This window comes from Nicotiana sylvestris, chromosome 9 (assembly GCF_000393655.2).
Source record: "Nicotiana sylvestris chromosome 9, ASM39365v2, whole genome shotgun sequence".
In the NCBI taxonomy this organism is placed as follows: Eukaryota; Viridiplantae; Streptophyta; class Magnoliopsida; order Solanales; family Solanaceae; genus Nicotiana; species Nicotiana sylvestris.
Genome location: NC_091065.1, coordinates 154,743,457 through 154,767,475, shown reverse-complemented (window position 1 = coordinate 154,767,475; position 24,019 = coordinate 154,743,457). Strand labels below are relative to the sequence as shown.

Here is a 24,019-nt window from a genome sequence, read left to right as displayed (position 1 = left end):
ATCATCCACGCGGGATCGTTTCTCAAACCATCTTGCATATCCTCGATTTATCTCACCTTTTGTTGTGTCTGGAACTTGAGTATCATCTTTCAAGTATCGACATCCATTCCACATCTGCTGAATTAAAGCCTCGGGAAGAGTGGCTTCGGGATGTAACTCGATTACTTGCATACTCAAATCCTCATCATCAGGCACCACTTGGTATCTCCCTAGTTGTCTTAGAACTCGCTGTGGTGCATATGGCTGGATGCTTCTCAATACCAATAGCAGCAAATAATTATTCAAGGTTGACATGTGTATCACTTCCCTTACCGGGAGCCATCCCAAAGTCCATTCAATTTGATTTGCCGTTAAAGATCTTAGATGAGATACCCAGGCTTCCACCCCTTCTAGAGACTTATAATCTTTTATTCTTTCTTCATAACTCTTGATAAAATTATCATTGCTTGGACCATACTGCATGAACTCGGGCTGATGTTGGAGATGTTCAATCATCCACATTTGCAACAAAATTTTGCACCCTTCGAAGACCTTTGCCCCTGATTTACATAAAGTCAACGCCCGATAAATGTCAGAGAGAATGATCGGGGCAAATGTGTGATTTTCCTTGGTAGTGAGGACCTGCACGACTTTCGCTGTGCGAATATCAATTGTTCGTTCTTTGTTTGGGAAGACCATGATTCCCAGAAAAGCCACCATGAAAGCGAAGCGTCGGTGAATCCGCCAGGTGTCTTTGTTCTGTTTGTTAGTAAGTCCCTTCTCATGGATTTCAAATCCGTCTGGCTTTCCGAACCTTGAGTATAGGAAGTTGAAAGAACAACACCCATTGACAACATTACTTTTTCTGATTTGATTACTGATGTTTAGAAGACCAAAGAATCGATGTACTGAAGGAGCCTTTGGGAATATCAGTTTTTGATTTCTCAAATCTCCGTCAAAACCAGCATATCCAGATATCTCTTCTAATGTAGGAGTAAGCTCGAAATCAGAGAAACGAAAGACATTGTGAACAGGGTCCCAAAAAGTTACTAACGCCGCAATCAAATCATCACGTGGTTTAACTTTCATAATATCTGTAAGAGTTCCCAAATGCTTAACGACCCATTTCTGACCATCTTCTCCTAACTCATGCCACCACACCTAAAGCCGAAATAGAAACTCATCTACATCTGCGAATGGTGGGTTTTGGGTGGTGCTCATTTTGTATCTGCGATTATTTTTAACAAAATCAAGACTCATTTTGAAAACAGACACTATTTTGTGAATTTTCCAAAACGACCCATTTTATTTCTCAACTCTCACCATGATTTTTTTTTCAATTACGCTGGTCAACAAGCAAATCCGAGGAAAATGAATGCACAAGTAGCAAGTAGGATGCATCAAGATGGTCTTTTCATTTCGGGTTCACCTGTCCTCGACAGACCCAACCCCTGTGTTGAGTCTCCAAGGTCAAATGTACATGATGCAAATAGACATTCCTACTAGGGATACGGTACGAGGTTGAGTTATTCTAAGTGAAAAACCTGAGGCAGATTATTCTAGACCTAGCTTACCCAAGTGGACAGCTTGAGCCGAAGTGGGGGCAACGTACCGGGAGCACGAAAGTCTACCCGGCCTAGTTACTTGTCCCAACTTCGTCTTATTTGGTATGATTTTTAACAGAAAGGTGGGCCACGCACACGTGTACACCATAAATTCAGAAGACTCAGAAAGAAGAAGGGTTTCGTAGCAGTTTTATATACACAATTCAGATAATATTAAAGCGGTAAAAGCATCATTTAGCACATTAGGCATATATCATGTAAAAATCAGATAATAAATAAAGCCAACTATAACAGTTATTTTAAGCTCGAATTCTTGAACCCTGAACCAGTGGTTCTGGTCCACTTTAGTCCCCAGCAGAGTCGCCAGAGCTGTCACACCTCCTTTTTCCGACGCCGCGAGGGTGCAATGAGTTTTCTCCAATTAAAGGACAGTCAAAACGGGATTCGTTCATTTATTTCAGAGTCTCCACTTGGGAGATTTAGAGTGTCCCAAGTCACCGGTTTTAATCCCGAATCGAGGAGAATATGACCCTGTTTGTCATTCTGCGAACCAGAAATCCGAGTAAGGAATTCTGTTAATTCGGGAGAAAGTGTTAGGCATTCCCGAATTCCGTGGTTCTAGCACGGTAGCTTAACCATTTTTATACTTGGCTTAATTATCTCGATTTACTAAACACATTTTTTCTCGTTGCCTGATTTTATTACCGCTTTTGTTTAGATTGTTTACAATTATAGATCTTTCTTGAAATGAATCACGCGTACGTATATTCGTATTATATATTTTTTATAAATGTAAAGAATCGTGTCACGCATACGTGTACACAATAAGATTGAGAATATTTTTATATTTTTTATTATAAAAAACTTATGTTCAAAATTGTGCTTAAAATAAAATTAAGAACATTCATCACTCTTGTATGATTAAATAGTGAACTGCACATCTCGGGTTATATGAAATTAATTTAAGATTCTACGAAGAACCTCTTTTTATTAAAAGTTTGCTCGAAGTTGCGCGAACGCATAATCCGAACTGCCTTTAGAAAATGTAATTAGGTCACGCGAACGTATCCCTAATTTCACAAAAATATTCTTGATGGTAATATAAAATTTCTTCAAGTGTTTATTAGGTCCACCTATTTTTAATATGAAAGTCATGGGAAATCACTGATTGGGACGCCTCTAGATTTTCTTGAAAAGAATTCAAAATTTATTAGGTGTTGACTACAGGTTATATTTTAAACGTATGAATTATATACCTCAAAACTATCTAAATTTAATGAATTAATGATATGAAAAATAAATAACGTGCAACTAATTACCATTTTATTAGTTAATACAGCATTCGTATACCAAAAAAGCGAATTACATGCAAAACTAGGAAAGAATTAATTGGATAAACAAACTAATAGTTTTCGAAGAATTATTCTATTCAGGGCGGACTCTATTTTGTATATCTTTGACTTAAAATGTTGCAATTCGTATTTATAAATCCCACCTCCTTCTCATCTACTTGTTTTTAGTTCAAAGTTATAATTATTTGGTTAATTCACTTACAATGATTGAATTCGGGATAGGTAAAATTAAACCGATTTTCTTTCTCAACCTATGCAAACTATTTACAAACACTAAATCTACACTTTGTAAAAATCATTGACAATATTTTTTTATACTATTTTTAAGAAATTAGTTAGACGCATTCTCAAATAAATGGACCATTTGTTGTTTGGAAAGAGAACTAATCTACAAGATGATTTAATAAAATGACATTATATGTAACGTAGTTATACATCTGAACCATTCGCAATATTCCAACATCGTAAATGTAACGGATTATATCAATTCACCTTTTACCTATTGGTTATACACATAACCGTTATTACGCCATATACGACCAAAATACAACTTACATCATCTAGCTTTAACCAAAATCGGATATTTGACGAGATATGCTAGTAATGTAGTTTCTTGATATTTCCATACTATCCTATACTTAGCCAACAATGTCACAAAGTTTAATTAATGACCAACTTTCTGCCATGTTCCCTATCTCGACAATTCAAACAATAAATGTCATCACTAAACTTCAAAATAAATAAGATTATCGTAGAACTTACTACTTCAAAAGGTCAATTGGCTAATAGTTTATCATGTCAAGTATAATACTATATTAACCAACTAAAACAAAACTGAAACTTAAACTAATAAATTTAAATGAGTAGAAGACATAATTGTAATTCCAAACTTCGTTTTCTTGCAATGTTGAAGCTTTTCATGACATGAGTTTACAGATATGTACCTGAAAATGAGGGTAAAAGAGGTAAAGTTCAGCAGTAGCAGCAACAACAAAAACCCAACAACAGAAAAATGCCAATGATTCAGCGGATTTGAACAACAAACAGCAAGACCCGTGAAGCCCAGACGCACAGTAGCACGAATCTTAGGAAATTTCAGACTTAACCCAAACAATATCAACAAACAAACCCGGGCAGATTCAAGGAAAACTATGTTTTTGATTTTCTTTATTTCTTCTCTATCTGTTTCAGATTCTGTGTGTGTGTGTGTGTGCTCTCTTTTTCTGTTTTTTTTTCTTTTCTGTTTCTTTTCTCTGTCTATCTTTTCTTGTTTTCTCTACTGATTTTCAGCTCTCTCTCTCTCTCTCTATCTCTTCTTTTCTTTTTTCAGATTTTTGTTCTCCTCCTTTGTTATTCTCCTGAAATCAGTCCCTAACCCCCTTCTTATACAAGTCTGCCCCCTTTCCTTAAGTGCTGCATGGCCCCTTTCTTTTAAAATCAGAAAATTTCCACTCAAATAACACTAAAACTGCTTTTCTAATTAATCAGCACTTTCCCTTAATTTCAGCCCCTCCACTTCCTTTGGTTTCCCAATAGGATTAATTAATACCTCATTGATAAAGCACTAGCAATAAAGTATTATACTAACTGTTTTATTCCCCAAACACCCCTGAAAATCCCTTAATACTACTGCCCCAGACCAAAACTGCCCAAACTTAACAATTATCTAAACTAATCTGTTTAACAACTAATAACCAATTCCTAAAATCAATCAAACAAACATTCTATCCTCACAGATTGTGCCAAACAGGGAAATGCAATAGCTATGATCGATCCAACATACCAAATGTCTAATAGCGAATTGACAAAGGCTAAATTCAAACTGGAACTAACAGACTAAACACTGAACTTGAATAAAAACATATTAACACCACACAGAACTCAGCAGAACTATTTAAACAGAAATTCAGACTTGAATTAATATGCATATGAATGAAGGTGATGTGAATGCAGGTTCATTGTCAACTTAATGACAATGTCCTGAAATTAGGTGGCCATATATCCAACATACACAACAACAATTGACGAACTTATCTGACTTAACAAACAAGAACAAATTAATTGGCAAGAACTAATTAACTGATTACCTACAACAAATGATAACAACCAATCCAAAATAGATAAACAGGTTGTTTCAATCAGCATTAACAGAAACAGGGATTTATAAAACAACTAATCGACGAACTTAATCGAGTTGATTACACATATTGTAAACAATCACAACAAACAGAAACAATGCAATAATTTGATCGGATAAACGGGTATAGTGGGTATGAGACAGAATCAAATAAAAAGATAGGAAAATTACACAAATTACTGAAACAGGCAACAATACACACATAGGATACAAAAAAGAAGTATGAAAAATACCTCTGATTCTTCAAAATTATACGGACATAGGCTCAACTTGGATTCGGACCTTTTGAGGTTGAACAGACTTTATTCGAAGTATTCTCAATTGAGAATACCTCGATTAAAGTCTCTTAGACCTCAATCCCTCATTTAATCGGAAAAATTCCATGATTTGGCATTTTAGGGTTCCACTTTTCTTGTATTTAGGGTTTGACCATTTTCTGGGCATATTTGAAGGAAATCAAGAGTGGTTTAGGGTGAAAGAAGCTTGGGGGTTACCTAGTGTAAATCTGAAACACATCTGACAAGTTCATGTTTGTTTAGAACCTTCAAAAGAAGATTCGAGGAGTTTTAGGAAGATTCGAAACAAACGATTGTCAGATCCATGGTGAGGGTAGTCAGGAGAAGCTATAGTGTTAATTAGGGACTGGTTGGTTTGGATCTGAGTTTGGCTCGAATCTTCAAATAAAGTTTCGAGAAACTCCAGGAAGATTCGAGCTCAGTGGTTACCAGATTTGGATAGAGGATGGTCAGGGGGTTCAGGGGTGTTAAGGTGGTGACCGGCGGCGTCGTTGCCGCTGGGTTTCAGGCGAGGGGGAGTTAGGGCGGCTAGGGTTTGGGGTATCGTCTCAAGGACGATGATGAACAGGAGAGGGAGGGGGTGTTTGGTTTGGGGGCTGGGGTAGGAATTATGCTTTTATAGTAGAGGGGGAAATTGATCTTGGCCGTTGGATCCCTCAAAATCTATGGCCAGGATCAATTCACTTAAAGGGGACGACACCGTTTTGTTCAAAATGGGGATGGGTTGGCCCGGGCAATGGATCGGGTAGGGGATTACGGGTTTTGTCAAAGCTCTGGGAGCCCTTGGATCAGAAATAACGAACGGCCCCGATCAAATTCAACCATACGACGTCGTATGGTTTGTCTTTGAAATTAACTGACTGGGCATCATCAAACGACGTAGTATTTGCCCTATACTATGTCGTTTGATGGTCTTTGGGTTGACTGACCTGGGCCGGGTAAATGCTTTGTTTTGGGCTTGATTTTTTGTCAATTAAAACGGCCCAACCCAATTTTTTTTCTATTTTCCCTTTAATTCCTAATTATTAAATTCCTAATTTTAATTATAAAAATCAAAATTAACCTTACAAAATATTAATCACCCTTTAACAACCATTAACACACAATACAAAACATTAATCACACAATGACACATTTAAATGACAAAAATAGGATAAATGCATATTTTTGTGATTTTTCTTTTTTTAATTAATTCTTAAATGCATAATTAAATCCTAGATATGCATGCAACATGTATTTTTATTTTATTTTTCATTTAACTATAACAAAGTAAACATTTACGGACAAAACACAAATAATTATCCAAAAAGAATGCCACATAAATTCTAAAAATTGCATACAAAGAAAAATTATTTGTGATTTCTTTTGGAGTAGTTCTTGTGAGGCAAAAATCACGTGCTCACAACAACACCCTTCGTGCTTTTCATTCTCCCTCACCAAATCAACAATACAAATCCAAATGATAAATACAAGGCGGGATATAATTTTACTTCAATTATAGTGCCAGGATATCGAACTCAACTTTCAAAAATACCAACATCTTCAAAATATACAATAAATATGAGACGAATAACTAAAAGTAATAATCTAATATAATCATGAAGAAACAAAGTGAAGTAAACAACTTAGAATAAAGAAATAATTCCCACCTGCATGCTTTAACCCAATAACAACGCATATATATTGGTCACCTCACATGTGTGTCATTCCCACACATAATTCACGTAGTAAATAAACCAACAAGTCCTAATATCTTAATTCAAGGCTAACTATGACACTTACCTCACTCTGTAATCAAATCAATGATCAACCGCGGCTTTTCCTCTAGAATTAGCCTCCAAACCAATCAAATATAATAAAATATAGTTCAAATAATTCAAAATAGGCTTAGAAACTACACACGTGTGAAAACGATTCAATCTTTAATGATTTTGGGAAAAGTCAATAAAAGTCAACCCTGGGACCGCTTGGTCAAACCCTGAGATTCGAACCAAAATCCAATTACATATTAACCACCGAGCTTGGTTATGTGATTAGTTTTGAAATCTACCTCAATTTAAGGTCTAAATCTCAATTTCTGAAAATACTCAATTTTTACCTAAATCCCTAATTTCTACGATGAAAAGGCATAGATTAAAGATTAAAATCAGTGGGTGCTCATATAAATGAAAGGAAACAAGTTAAAACCTACTAACCTATAAAGTTGGGATGAAATATCTCTTCAAAATCGCCTTTAGGCCAAGCTCAAACTTGAAAATGGTAAAAAATAACTCAAATCTCGTTTTGAAAATTTATAAACACTGGACGTCAGGTGCTCTTCGCCTTCACAAAGCACCTGACATAGTCGTGATGCACAGTGGCCAAAAAGGCCTACGTGTTCGCGATGGCCTCACCCCTTGCCTTCGCATTTGCAATCCTAGGTTCGCGTTTGCATAGTGTACTGCCCATACTACCCCCAGATGCCACAACCCAGCATGTTTGCGAGGTAACGGTTGTATTCCCTAAGGGTAATCCCTCCATTGCTCCGCATTCGTGATCGCTTCCCCGTGTTCGTGTAGAAGAAATCCGCCCATAGCCCAATTTCCCCTTTGTGATTGTGAAGCTCAAGACATCAGACACTAAAAAACAGGTGAAATCAGCATTTTCTATGTTCAAAAAGGTCCGTAGCAAAATAGATGAAACCAACATTTTTATCTTGTGGTCCACAGTGCGCCTAGGCGATAGTCACTTTGGCATGTCTTGTGGCATGACATCTTCAAACTCTAATAGTAGCTCCTTCACGGGCTCAGGAATAGGACCCGAGGAGCGTTCTATATCTTCAATGCGGAGGGTTCCCAGGAATGTAGGTTCATGTCTTTTGACCCCCTTCTTCAACTGCAAGGCCGAGATGTTTTCCACGGCCATCTTCATAGGCATGCACGGGATAATGCAGGGCTTGGTACCGTTTGCTCCCATCATCAGTAACATGTAATCATATGGCATAGGCATGGTGTTGGTTTGCCTCAGGAATTCCGAACCAACTATCAACTCGAAGTCCTCTATGATCACCACGCGCAGGTTTAATTTTCCTTCGTAAGGGCCAAGCTTCACTGGTACTTCTTTGGCTATCCCACCCACTGGCTGAGGAGGTAAGTTGATAGCCTTGACACTACCTCTGCCCTTTCCTACAACTAGACCAAGGTGCTCCACCTGAGTCGAGGCTAAGTAGTTGTGGGTAGTACCCGTGTCTATCATCGCCCGAATGGGCTTGCCATTTACCTTCATCTCAACGAACATTAAGGTCCTCTCTTGTTTAGGAGGATTATTCTCATCCGCCTTCTTTTTCCCTTTCTTGGTCTTTGGGCAGGAGTCCTTCTTCTTACGGATGCCAGCACTGGTTCCCGCTAAGGCCTCAGAAATGGAGCTAACAATTGCATTGAAGGAACCTACTGGCTCGGTCTGGTCTGCATCATCTGTGTCATCATCTATCCCATCATCAAAGGCTTGATGGGCGTTCATCTATGCAAGTGGACACTCATTATTCCAATGTGGTCTGCCGCAATGACGACATCCCGAAAGAGGCTTTCTCCCCCGGTCATTGTTGTTTGACGCAACACTATTACTGCCTGAGGAGGGAGCCATAGATTTGGTTGCACTCCGATCTCCCCCACTTCTGCTAGAGCCACCATTGCTAGGTTGGCCCCCTTTGACTCCCGCTCGGACATGCGGCTGAGGCCGATCCTTCTGAGCTTCCACTTGATAGTCCCCAAGGCATTCAGCTTCTTGGATCGCCTTGGGTAGGGTATCTACCCTTTGTCTTTGTAGTTCCATGCTGGCATAAGGTTTCAACCCTTCTAGGAAGGTGAAGAGCTTGTCTTTGTTCCCCATGTCACGTATGTTTAGCATGAGCATGGAGAATTCCCGCACGTAGTCCCGCACTGACTTGGTCTGGCGGAGCTCCCGTAGCTTCCTCCTTGCATTGTATTCCATATTTTCGGGGAAGAACTATAGGCGTATGGCTGCCTTCAGTTCTGCCCATGTCTCGAGAGCATCTTTACCGGCCTTGATGACTTCGTACTTCACCCGCCACCAGAGTTTAGCATCACCCTGAAGATACATGGTAGTAGTTGCTACCTTCTTAGCTTCTTCTAGGCCTCCAACGGCATCAAAGTACTATTCGATGTCAAAGATGAAGTTTTCCACTTCTTTGGCATTCCTAGATCCACCGTATGGCTTTGGCTCAGGAATTTTTAGTTTTTGTGTCGCGGAAGTGGGGTTTGCAGCGCCCCCGATTTCGTTTCCACTACCTCGAAGCAGTCCCTGTAAAGCAGCATTGACAACATTGAGTTTGTCTGTCAAGTCGTCAATAGTTTGTTGCATGGCAGTCACCCTGTCTGCCTCTTGTGCCCTGTAAGCTAAATCCTCAACACGCTCCTGTTGGAGTCCCTCGAATTTGCCAAAACTTTCGGCTGCCTCTGTGGCTGCCGATTGCCGGTCTCCCTCGGAATCACGACTGATGTTTTCTATGTCAACTTCGGCCTGGAGCACCTTACGGTCCAGGTCGTCCAACCTTTGCCATAGGCTGGTTCTTAGTTCAGGCACCGTATCCACAATGGGTCGTAATCCGTCAACCGTCTGTTCAAGGGCCGCAATGCGGTCCCCATGATTCACCATGGTCAGAAATGGTGGTAATAGCAATGCGTTCCCTCATCTAATGTTGAACCTGGCTCTTATACTAACTATTACGCGGCGCCTTCCTGAGATTACTTGGAAGGGCGACGTAAGGCTAAGCAACTGATGTCAGTGCAGTTACTGTCCGCCAACTGAAGTCCCCTCCATACGCTAGACTGGATTGTCAGTGTCGTACGGGAAAATCAATGTCAAGAGCAATTGAGAGAATAGAAATGAGGATTGAGAATGAAAGAAATCTTGATGGCATTAATGAAAGCTATTACAGAAAGGCAACGCGGTGTCGAGGGGGAGAGACACCAGTACAGAGAATTGTTTGCTTTCTAGAAAGTTTGATTGCTTGATCCCTCCTGATAATACTTAAAAAAAATAAACCAAAGCTACAAGACTAGACTTGATTAAGCTAGAGAATCATAATGGAAGTACATGGAATAAAACTACTCTATATTTACAATGAAAAAACTTAGTTTTCTACAAGGCAGAAACAGGTCCGTTGTCAGTAGCATAGTCTTTGGCATCAGGGTCTGCGTGCACGGCGTTGTCTACGCGCGCGACACTGTTGGCATCCGCCTGCGGTTGGGCGCTGGCGAGGGATATCGGTGGGGCGACAGAGGCACATGCGCGCTTGTCACTTGGCGTGGCCATGACCACGGGGCCGTCCGTGGCGCTAGGCATTGGGAGGCATGCTAGGACGCCACGGGGCGCGCCCAAGGGGTCATGGGGCACGACTGGAAAGCCGCCCATGACAGTTGTAGTAGAAGAACTGGGAATAAAGGAGCTCCTGCCTCCATATCTTGATCCAAGAGACCAAGACTAATGTTTATGCTAAACCAATAAAATACACAACCTGTGTATTTCTATTTATGAAATAATTAATTAATAAAAATAGATTTGTGAAAAATAAAAATAGATTGTGAAAAAAATAAAAATAGATGGTAATATATTTGAAGAAAGCACAAACTAATTCAAATATTATATTATTAAAATAATAAATAATTATCAATTACTACTTTTAGTAGGATTACTTTCCGAAATGATGTATAACCAAAAATAATCGATTAAAAAATCACTCAAATAAATAAATATGATTATCATACAATTTATTAATTATTTAAGAAAGACAAAATAGTAGTTCAGTTAAACCAAGGACATGAATGAGCAAGTATTGGACAGATTGGGCATATATATGCCAAACTATTAATGACGAGCATATCTGTCTTAATTCGCATAGTTCACTAGCATATATGACCCTTTTCCGTATATTCAATAATGTAGTTCAAGAAGTTAAGAAAATACATCAACTGAGAAATCCCTAACTTTTCAAAAGCTTTAAAATCGCTCTTTTTTTAAGTTGGCCCCTACAGTCTTGTTCCACGTCTTCATTATGCCATAAATTTTGAGTTTAAATATAAAATTAATTTAAAAAATGAATATTTTGGCATTTGGGGAAAGCTCCAAAGGTGTATTTGATGGAGGAGAAGGGGGAACCGGGGGAGGGGGAAGGAGAAAGTCTCAGGCTGGGCGTTTAAAATAAGGGGAAGCATAGCGCATGATTGGTATGCGTTAAATTTGTTTAACTTTGGCTAACGTTAAGTTGAGACGTTAGTTCAAACTCATACAATACATGTTAACTATACTCTATATGTACTTTTTTTCACCCGATATTTTGATTCTTTGGTCAATTTTTTTGTCACTTTGGTTCCGAACTCGAGCGTCACACCCCAACCTTAGAGGGCGGACAAGGCATTCAAGCCTTAACTTAATCGAGCGAACTAACATTTCATGGTTTGCTTTTCATAATCCATAAACGATTTAGAAACATAAAATCTTTCTTAAAATGATTTGCCTTGCATAAACTTGAAATTAATAACAAAAGAAGTTATTCATACATGCCAGATGAGACCTCAATAGAAATGACAAAAAAACACAACTTTACCCGATGTGTCTATGGAGCCTCAATAACAATATGACTTGTCCTTGTTAATTCAATGATTGGAATTGATTCATGAATTATCAGTGTAGATAGGCATGGATATGGTACGAACTCAGAATCCTAATAAGGGAGAGTATAGGTCAACTAGAGGAAGATACTTCTAGGCTTTCAAGGAATTGGAATTATTGGAGAAGTTCTTTATACTAGAATTGAATTATACACCTAATAGCACTCTCAATGCTAAAAAGTTTCTATTCTTTATACCGAATTGAGTTAGGAAGAGTGGAGTTAGAAGAAGAGCGAAATGCTTGATTTGAATCAACTGAGAGTTCAAACCCCTTTATTATAGGTTTTCACTTTTTGTTTCGTCCAATTTTATCATTCTATAATCGATGCAAAAACCTTAAAGTTCTATCATGCTTCTGTTGAAACAGAATCGGCACTCTGATTGTTTAGAGTTCTTGGTAAATACCATCATAACAGGAGAAAGCACTTCGAGTAAGTTCATGCTATATGGATGAGGTAGCTAGTTGATTATGAGAACTTGAAGATAACTTTATAAGAGTGCTTGACAGAGACCTTAACGCTAGAGATAAATCCAAACATATCTGTGATGAGATCCCGGTTATACCCAAAAGAAAATCCAAATGTCCGTAACATAAATGGCGTCTCCGAACATGTAATGGAGCTCATCAAAAGACTAGAGGATGAGGAAGCCGCTTAACGAGGGTCCACGCCATCAAGAGTAGTACTACATGCATCAATGAAAAAGAAGCAGTTCCCTCGATAAAAGAGACATAAATATATGATGAATAGTACTCGTATGCATCGTAAACTCCCTCACAAAAAATAAGCCAAGAATATATGAAGGAGACATGAAAAAATACTATGCAGTTTAAACAAACATCAATTTGATTTCATAAGACTTTTGAGAATTTGAATTTTCAAACAAACCTATCATCTTGGGCGGGAGTTCATTAGTTACCGACATTCTATTAAACTATCATGTGTACGCATGAAATTCAATCTCAGCCTGATCAGCTAAATTATCTCACCATAATATCGTGTGGATCAATATTAATTTGCTAGCAAATTACTAACCCCAGCCAAGGGAGACTATCTAGTCGTCCAAGTTAATGGTACACCCTTAGTCTTATACCGGCTCGTGTAGCTTCAGGTATTAGGCACCTTTAGCCTATACTTTGTAAGTTACATAATAAGACTCCTAAAATATTTCTTGACATTTGGCACTTTTGGCCTAAAATCATTAACTTTAGAACTAGGATCAATAGCCATATAATATTATCTTTTTATTTCGTTATTATTTACATATCATTTAAAAAGACATGGAGTCATATTCGTGTTCATGGAAAACTTTAATCATCAAAACTTTTTATTTGCAAGATTGAAATATTTATAATAATTTTATCATGTAAAATATAGCATGTGAGTTTATAGCATTTGAAGGAAAATATAGAAAGTGTAATTACTTCTCCCCACAATTACACTGTCACAACCCGGAATTCCAACTTCAGAGTTGTGATGGTGTCTAACGTCCACTTACTGAGCAAGCCAACATTAGTTTAACAATTTAATAATTAAACAGTTCAAAACAGAATAATAACAATTACTAACAAAGATTAAAGCTGAAATACATGAAAAAACCCATAACATAACGCGGTCTAACTCAACCCCAGAAGTTTGGTATCACAAGTACATGAGCAACTAAAAGTCTACAAGTATAGTTCGAAATAAATACAACTATTCGAATGAGATAAATAGTAAAGGTAGGAAATGGAAGAGGACTTCAAGGTCTGCGAACGCCAGCAGATCAACGTCAAGTCTCCGAAGCAATGTGATCCAAGCAGACGTACCTCTAAGCACTGCTGAGACCAATATCAGTATCTGCACAAGAAGTATAGAACTGTAACATGAGTACAGCCGACCCAATGTATTTTTCAAGTGTTGAGCCAAACCTCGACGAGGTAGTCACGAGGCTATGACACGACACCTACGTAGAAATCCTGTATAAATATATACAAAGCAGCAAATAACAGGAAGACCAATAAAATATTAACTAAGAGGGGACATGCGAAAGGGGAAATAAATGGAAAGTTCGAAATCACAAAATAAACATTTTCCGAAATAGGCAACAACATAACCAAGTAAATCACCAAAACCGGAAATCAAGTAAGGCAATGAAATGAAGATGGCACGAGATCGCCCTTTATGCTTTTACTCTCGTCCTCACCATGTAATATCATAAATGAAATGGCACGACATCATCCTTCGTGCTTTTACTTACTGGCATGACATCACCCTTCGTACTTTTACTCTCAACATCTCTCAATATATGATAATGAATGAAAATAATGCACGGCAACACCCTTCGTGCTTTTCATTCTCCCTCACCAAATCAACTATACAAATCCAAATAATAAATACAAGGCGGGAAATAATTTTACTTCAATTATAGTGCCAGGATATCGAACTCAACTTTTAAAAATACCAACATCTTCAAAATATACAATAAATATGAGACGAATAACTAAAAGTAATAATCTAATATAAGCACGAAGAAACAAAGTGAAGTAAACAACTTAGAATAAAGAAATAATTACCACCTGCATGCTTTAACCCAATAACAACGTATATATATTGGTCACCTCACATGTGTGTCATTCCCACACATAATTCACGTAGTAAATAAACCAACAAGTCCTAATATCTTAATTTAAGGCTAACTATGACACTTACCTCATTCTGTAATCAAATCAATGCTCAACCACGGCTTTTCCTCTAGAATTAGCCTCCAAACCAATCAAATATAGTTCAAATAATTTAATATAGGCTTAGAAACTACACACGAGTGAAAACGATTCGATCTTTAATGATTTTGGAAAAAGTCAACCCTGGGATCGCTTGGTCAAAACCTGAGATTCGAACCAAAATCCAATTACCTATTGACCACCGAGCTTGGTTATGTGATTAGTTTTGAAATCTACCTCAATTTGAGGTCTAAATCTCAATTTCTGAAAATACTCAATTTCTACCTAAATACCTAATTTCTACGATGAAAAGGCATAGATTAAAGATTAAAATCAATGGGTGCTCATAGAAATGTAAGGAGACAAGTTAAAACCTACTAACCTATAAATTTGGGATGAAATATCTCTTCAAAATCGCCTCTAGGCCGAGCTCAAACTTGTAAATGGTAAAAAATAACTCAAATCTCGTTTTGAAAATTTATAAACACTGGACGTCAGGTGCTCTTCGCGTTCACAAATCACCTGACATAGTCGTGATGCACAGTGGCCAAAAAGGCCTACGTGTTCGCTATGGCCTCACCCCCTTGCCTTCGCATTTGCGAGCTTAGGTTCGCGTTTGCATTGAGTACTACCCAGCCTACCCCCAGATACCACAACCCAGCATGTTCGCGAGGCAACGGTCGCGTTCCCTAAGGGTAATCCCTCCATTGCTCCGCGTTCGTGATCGCTTCCCCGTGTTCGTGTAGAAGAAATTCACCCATAGCCCAACTTCCCCTTTGCGATTGTGAAGCTCAAGACATCAGACACTAAAAAATAGGTGAAACCAGCATTTTCTATGTTCAAAAAGGTCCGTAGCAAAACAGATGAAACCCACATTTTCTTTAAGTTCAAAAAGGTCCATATCCTATCCGAAACTCACCCGAGCCCATCGGGTTCTAAACCAAACATGCACACAAGTGTAATAACATCATAAAAATTCACTCGTGTGATCAATATACTATAATAATACCTAGAACTATGAATCAGACATCAAAATGCATGAAATTTTCAAAGTAACTCCAGAACTTCCAAATTTACAACTGAGTGTCCGAATCCAATCAAATCAACTCCGTTTGGAACCAAATTTTGCAGACATATTTCAAATAGAAAAATGAAGCTATACCAAGTTCTGAACTGAAATTTGGACCCGCTAGACATAAAGTCAACCTACGGTCAAACCTAAAAAATATTTAAACCTTCAAGTTACTAACTTTCGACAAATCAAGTAAAATCAAGTTAGGGACTTCCGAATTCAATTCTGAGCATACGCCAAAGTCCAAAATAACAACATGGACCCACCAGAGTCATCAAAATATTGATCTGAGATCGTTTACACAAAATGTTGACTGTAGTCAACTCAAGTTATTTTTAATGCCAAGAATCATGTTTCTTTAAATTTTCATATAAAATCTTTCCGAAAAAAGATACGGACTGCGCACGCAAGTCGAGAATTACTAAATATAGCTAATAGAGGTCTCTAAATACCGAAATAAAGGCTACAAATTAAATTGACCTATCGGGTCGTCATATTCTCCACCTCTAAAAAAAACATTCGTCCTCTAACAGACATAGAAAAATACCTGGACTAGTGAAAAGGTGGGAGTATCTGCTCCGCATATCAGATTCGGTCTCCCACGTAGCTTCATAGAACGGCTGACCTCTCCACTGCACTCTAACAGAAGGATAACTCTTAAACCTCAACTTCTGGACCTGCAGTGCTATAATAGCCATCGGCTCCTCCTCATAAGTCAAATCCTTGTCCAATTGAACTGAGCTGAAATTTAATACATAGGACGGATTACCGTAATACTTCCGAAGCATGGAAATATGGAACACTGGGTGAACTGCTGATAAGCTAGGTGACAATGTAAGCTTGTAGGCCACCTCCATCACTCTCCTGAGGATATCAAAAGGACCAATATATCTAGGGATCAACTTGCCCTTCTTTCCAAACCTCATAACACCCTTCATAAATGAAACCCGGGGCAAAACCCTCAATCTAACCATGAATGCAACATCACGAACTCTCCGATTGACATAACTCTTTAGCCTAGACTGTGTTGTACGAAGTCGATCCTGAATCATCTTGACCTTTTCCAAGGCATCCCGATACCACCACCCAACAACCGAGCATCTTCCGGCTCAAACCAACCAATTAGAGAATGACACTGCCTCCCATATAAGGCCTCATAAGAAGCCATCTGAATACTCGATTGGTAGCTATTGTTGTAGGCAAACTTCGCAAGCGGCAAGAATTGATCCCAAAATTCCCCAACATCCATAACACATACGTGAAGCATATCCTCCAAGATCTGAATGGCGCGCTTGGACTGTCCATCTATCTGGGGGTGAAATGTTGTACTCAACTCAAATCGTGTGCCTAACTCGCGTTGTACTGCCCTCCAAAAATGCGACATAAATTGCGTGCCCCGATCATAAATAATAGACACTGGCATACCGTGAAGATGAACAATCTCGCGGATATAGATCTGAGCCAGCCACTCTGAAGAATAGGTAGTTACCACCATTATGAAATATGCTGACTTGGTCAACCTATCTATAATGACCCATACTATGTCAAATTTCTTCAAAGTTCGTGCAAGCCCAATAAAAAAATCCATGGTAATATACTCCCACTTCCACTCGGGAATCTCACGTCTCTGAAGCAAAATGTTATGCCTCTGATGCTCGTACTTCACCTGCTGGCAGTTCAAAAACTGAGCCACATACTCTACTATATCTCTGTTCATTCTTCTCCACCAATAATGCTGCCTCAAATTTTGGTATATTTTGGTGGCACTCAAATGAATGGAATAATGCGAACTATGGTCTTCCTCAAGAATGAACTCCCGCAGCCCATCCATATTAGGCACACAAATCCTATCCTACATCTATAACACCCCATCATCTCCAAATAGAAACATCTTTGGCATCACTGTGTTGTACCGTGTCCTTAAGAACAAGCAAATGGGGGTCGTCATACTGACGCTCTTTGATGCGCTCATACAAAGAAGACCGAGAGACCGTGCAAGCAAGAACCTGACTAGGCTCAGAAACATCTAACCTCACGAACTGATTGGCCAAGGCGTGAACATCTGATTCTAGCGCTCTCTCACCAACTGGAATATATGCAAGGCTACCCATACTTACAACCTTTATACTCAAGGCATCAGCCACCATATTAACCTTACCACGATGATACAAAATGGTGATATCATAGTCTTTTAACAGCTCTAACCACATGTGCTGTCTAAAATTTAGATCCTTTTGCTTGAACAAGTGCTCTAGACTCCGATGATTTGTGAATACCTTGCATGACACGCCGTAGAGGTAATGCCTCCAAATCTTCAATGCATGAACAATAGCTACCAACTCTATGTCATGAACAGGGTAATTCTTCTCATGAGCCTTTAACTGCCGATACGTGTATGTAATCACCCTACCACCCTGCATCAATACTGCACAAATCCCAATATGCAATGCATCACAATACACAGTGTAGGATCCCAAACTCTTAGGCAACACCAACACCGGATCTGTAGTCAAAGCAGTCTTGAGCTTCTAAAAGCTCAACTCACACTCGTTGGACCACCTGAATGAGCACCCTTCTTGGTCAATCTAGTTAATGAGGCTATGACAAATGAAAACACCTCTACGAACCGGATATAACAATCTATCAAACCTAGAAACCTCCTAATCTTTGTAGCTGAAGTAGGTCTAGCCAGTTTTGAACTGCCTCAATCTTCTTAGGATCCAATTTAATGCATTTGGAAGATAATATATGCCCCAAAAAGGAAACCAAATCCAACCAAAACTCACACTTTGAAAACTTGGCATATAACTGACTATCCCTCAAGGTCTGAAGTATAATCCGTAGATGCTGCTCATACTCCTCTCGACTACAGGAGTATACCAAAATATATGAAGACGATCACAAAAGAATCCAGAAAAGGCTTGAATACCCGGTTCATCAAATTCATAAATGTTGCCGGGGCATTTGTCAAGCCAAATGACATCACTAGGAACTCATAATGCCCATACCGAGTCTAGAAGACTGTCTTAGGGACATCCGATGTCCTAATCTTCAAGTGATGGTAGCCAGATCTCAAGTTAATGTTCGAAAACACTTTGGCACCCTGAAGTTGATCAAATAAGTCATTAATCCTCGGTAAAGGATACTTGTTCTTTATAGTGACTTTATCCGACTGCCGGTAATCAATACACATCCTCATCGTACCATCATTCTTCTTCACGAATAACACTGGTGCACCCTAGGGTGAGTTACTAGGTCTAATGAATCCTTATCAAGCAAATCCTGTAACTGCTCCTTCATTTCTTTCAACTCAGCTGGGGCCATACGGTATGGTGGAATAGAAATAGGCTGAGTGCCCAAAGCCAAGTCAATACAAAAGTCGATATCTCTGTCGGGTGGCATCCCCGGCAAATCTGGAGGAAACACCTCTGGAAACCCATGTACAACTGGTACTAAATCCATGGAAGGAACCTCCGCACTAGGATCACGAATATAGGCCAAATATGCTAGACATCCTTTCTTGACCATATGTTGAGCCTTCACATAAGAAATAACCATGCTAGTAGAATGGCCAGGAGTCCCTCTCCACTCTAATTGAGGCAATCCCAGCATGGTTAAGGTTACCGTCTTAGCGTGACAGTCCAATATAGCGTGATAAGATGACTGCCAATCCATGCCCAAGATAACATCAAAGTCCACCATATCCAAAAGTAGGATATCTATACTAGTCTCAAGGCTCCTGATAGAAACCACACATGAGCGATAAACACAATCTACAATAATAGAATCTCCCATAGGCATGGACACATATATAGGAGCACTCAAAGAATTACGAGGCATAACCAGATATTAAGCAAAATAGGATGACACGTAGAAATAAGTAGAGCCCGAATCAAATAGAACTGAATCATCTCTATGGCAAACTAAAATAATACATGTGATGACGACGTTAGATGACTCTGCCTCAAGTCTAGCTGGAAAAGCATAAAAATGAAGAAGGACCCCACCACTCTGACCTCCGCCTCTTGGACGACCTCTAGCTGGCTGGCCTCCACCTCTAATGGCCTAACCTCTACCTCTAGCATTCTGACCCCTGCCTCTAGCTGGCTGAGCGAGTGGTGAAACAACCGGTGTTGGAACCATATCACGAGAACTCTGTTATGGCATGCTACCATATTACCTAGGGAAAAATCTCACAACGTGCCTTGGATCTTCTCAAGTATAACAAGCCCTCGGCTGCTGTGACTGCTGACCTTGGAATTGGCCATTTCGACCTAGATAACCACCCTGATAACTCTGGATTGGAGGTGCACTAATATGATCTATGGTGTGTTGTAGGCTAGCTGCTCAAGATGAGACCCATAAGAACCACGACTACCCAAAGCACCATGGGATGTCTAAAGCCCTAATTGAATCGGCCTGGGAGGATAGCCTCTACCAAATGAACCTCTACCTTCAGAAGAGGCACCACTGCAACCACCGAATGATGAGGCCTCTTCTCAGATAACACCCCCCTATATTGACCACAAACAATCTCTATCCGTGTAGCAATCTCTACGGCCCTTTAGAAAGAAATATCATCTCCGATCTCCTTGGCCATCTGTAGCCTAATACTGAAAGTAAGTCCATCAGTGAATCTCCTCACTCTCTCTCTCTCAGTATGGAGTAAGATAACTACATGGCGAGCTAGGTCCACAAATAGGGTCTCATACTGGGTAACTGTCATGCTACCTTGCTGAAGGCGCTCAAACATCCTACGGTACTCCTCTCTCAAAGCGAAAGGAATAAACGTCTCCAAAAACAACTATGAGAATTGATCCCAAGTGTGCGGCAGCGAACCAGCTGATTTGTTTCGCACATGATCCTACTACCATCTCTTGGTTGAATCGGTCATCTGAAACACTACAAAGTCTACTCCGTTGGACTTTACAATAACCATGTTGCTCAGCACCTCGTAGCAACATTCTAAATAATCTTGTGGGTCCTCAGAAGGTGCACTACTAAAGTGAATAAGGAAGAGCTTTGTGAACTTATCAAACCTCATCAATCCCTCAGAAGACATCGCGTGCCTCTCCCCGGTCTGTCTAGCACAACAAGTTGAACTACCCTAACTGGCTGGACTACTAGAGTCTAATATATGGGAGCTATCTACTCCGGAGTGTGAGTAGCGTGAGTCTGTGCTCCTCCCCCATCTTGAGAGATAGTTGGTCCTACCAAAAATGCACCGTTCTAGGCCATATTCTCCCTAAGGCCCACTAAATAGACTAGAGCGTCCTAAGCACGAGAATGGCTATAAATACCTCTGTGACCTGAGTGGGTCCGACTTGTGCAGTCTGAGCTGGGATCTCCTCCTCATGATCAATCTAAGGCTCCACAGTGGGTGCTGCTACACGAGCTCTAGGTTGAGCTTCGCCTCTGCCTCTACCCCTGGTAATGGATGCAATAGCGGTCTCTAGCTCATGCTTGGCTATAGCTATTGTGCATGTTCTCACCATCTGTGGGAGAAAAAGAATGGAATGATTCAAACATCAATGATAGAATAAAATTGCACGATAGGGAAAGAAATAAGTGAAATTTTCCTAAAACTCCATAGCCTCTAGAAGATAAGTACAGACATCTCCTTAGTAATCCTCCAGACTCTACTAAGCTTTCTCATGACTCACGAGACCTAAATAAACCTAGGGCTCTAATACCAACTTGTAGCGATCCGAAATCCTATGACGATTCGGCCCGTCGTCTCATGAGTTACCGCTCTGTTTCCCCCATTTTGTTTCTTATTGCTTTGTCTATTGGTTTTATATGTGATCAGGTTGGTTGGCTTGGTTTCAGAAAGAATTTGGTAAGGTTTGAGACACTTAGTGTCTTTTGAGGAAGCTTAAGTTGGAAAAGTCAATCAGATATTGGCTTATATATTATAGGTCTCGGATGTGAGTTCCGATGGTTCGGATAGCTTAGGGAGGTGCTTTAGGACTTAGTAACATGATTGGAATGTATTTTTGAGGTCTGGTGTGTCGCACCTCCTTTTTACCGTGCCCGCGGGGCGCATGGGGGAGTTTTCTCCAATTGAAGGACAGTCGAAACGGGATTTATTTAATTATTTTAGAGTCGCCACCTGGGAATTTTAAGGCGTCCCAAGTCACCAATTTTAATCCCTGAATCGAGGAGAATATGACTCTGTTTATTATTCTGCGAACCAGAAATCCTAAGTAAGGAATTCTGTTAATCCGGAAGAAGGTGTTAGGCATTTCCGAATTCCGTGGTTCTAGCACGGTCGCTTAACTGTTTTTATTATTGGCTTAATTATCTTGATTTTACTAAATACGTTTTTGTTACGTGATTTTACTACCGCTTTTACTTATTGTGATTAAGGATCCTTCTTTGAATCGAATTACGCGTACGTATATTCGTGTTATAAATTTAAAAATGCGGAATTGTGTCACGCGTACGTGTACACGATAACTTTTGATAATATATTTATTAAACAATCATTTTTTCGAAATTGTGTCGAATCAAGAATATTTGTTTTTCTTAAATAGTGAACCGCACATCTCGGGTTTTTATGAAATTAATTTAACGTCCTCGAAGAAATCCCTTATATTACATATTCACTCGAAATTGCGCGTACGCATAATTCGAATTGCTTTTATTGGTATAATCAGATTACGCGAACGTATCCCTAATTACACCAAATATTCTTAATGATATTATGAATTTTTCACAAAATTGTTTGTTATATCTACACATTTTATATGAAAATACTGAGAAATTCATATTCAAGGGATGTCTTTGAATTCTTTTAAAAGAAATTCACAATTTATTAAATGTTGCCCGTCGATTATAATTTCCGGATATAAATTATATTCAGCCCAACTATTCAAGTTCAAAAGAAAAAAAAATAAAAATATGATTCTAGCAACTACAACATATATATGCCAAAGGATGAATTGTATATGAAATTAACAAACATGATTTATGAAGGGAAGAAGTATTTTTGAACAATTTTTCATTATTTAATTAGTGCAAATCCTATTTCTAATTGTCATTGATATAAAGTGTTGCAATTTGTATATCTCATCTTATTCTCATATACTTGCTTTTAATCTAATAGGCCTAATTATTTATTTAAGATGGTAAATAGGCATCAATTTGATAAGAAAGGGAATTATAAATCGATTAATAATATTGCCTTACATGCAACATAGTTGTATGTCTAAAACATTCATAGCATTTTAATATCATAATGAGATACATCAACTCATCATCCCTTAATGTTTATATATATACCTATTATCACGCCATATATGAACGTATAACTCACATCATTCAATCCATAACTAAATCAGGTAAAACTAGCAATATAGTTTTTGACATTTTTATACTACTCTTTATTCAACTATCAACATCTAACCTTAATCCACAACCAAACAATCGAAATACACTAACCATGCAATTTCTTGATATTTCAGAATACTCTATACCTGACTAACAATGTCATAGGACTTAACTAATAGCCAACTTCATGCCATGTTCCCTATCTTAACAATTCAATCATAACTATACTTTAATGAAAATTTAGAATGGAAAACATTATTACAAAGTTTTACATGAATTTCAAATAAAGACAATTAACTCATAACTATCAAATTGAATTCACTACTAGTTAACTAACATGAAACAAAAAATGAAGTTTAAACTAATGAACTTGAACAAATGAAAAATAGAATTTTTGCAATTCAAGCTTCATTGATTTGTCATGCTGAATCTTTTTTCCAACATAGAATTTAAGAGATAAGTACCTGGAAATGAAGGTAGAAGAAGTAAGTTTTCAGCAGTTGCAGCAGTAACAAAATCAGTAGAATATACCAATAACACAGCAAGTCTGAACAAGAGCCGTTAACCCAGATGAACAGTGACAGAAACTTGAGGGAAAGATTTCAGATTCAAATTGAATAATATTAAAAAAAAAAAAACAAACAACGGACAGATTCTAGATGGATAACATTTTTTCAGATTTCAATTTCTTCCTGTTTCGGATTCCTGTTTCTGACTATTTTTTTTTCTGTTTCTGTTTTCTTCTTCCTATTTTTTGAACTCTCCTCTTAAAATCTGATTTTTTCTTCTCCTTTCTTTCTTTATGTCTTTTTTCTTTCTTTCTCTCTCAAAGACTGATCTTTTTCTCTCTTAAAATCTCTTCAAGTCCCCCCTAAATCAGTCCCCATTCCCCTCTATTTATACAGGGCTGTCCTATA

General features: G+C 38.7%; 1 protein-coding gene and 1 pseudogene across 1 annotated transcript; both read right to left on the bottom strand.

The window, feature by feature from the left end:
* Window positions 1-510: 510 nt before the first annotated feature.
* LOC104236930 (uncharacterized) lies at window positions 511-1,200 on the bottom strand (annotated as a pseudogene).
* Window positions 1,201-13,806: 12,606 nt separating this feature from the next.
* On the bottom strand, window positions 13,807-16,627 carry LOC138878455 (uncharacterized). Its single transcript, XM_070158135.1, has 2 exons — window positions 16,318-16,627; window positions 13,807-13,835 (listed from the first exon to the last, which is right to left on the bottom strand). The coding sequence occupies exons 1-2, from the start codon at window positions 16,625-16,627 to the stop codon at window positions 13,807-13,809; spliced, it is 339 nt and encodes a 112-aa protein (XP_070014236.1).
* Window positions 16,628-24,019: the final 7,392 nt, after the last annotated feature.

What these genes read in the sequence shown, in the direction of transcription:
- LOC138878455 (XM_070158135.1), bottom strand. Translation starts at nt 16,627, where the DNA reads ATGGAGGTGGCCTACAAGCTTACATTGTCACCTAGCTTATCAGCAGTT. An exon ending in CCACCTTTTCACTAGTCCAG is followed by an intron (nt 13,836 to 16,317) that starts GTATTTTTCTAT and finishes CTTCTTGTGCAG; the next exon opens with ATACTGATATTGGTCTCAGC.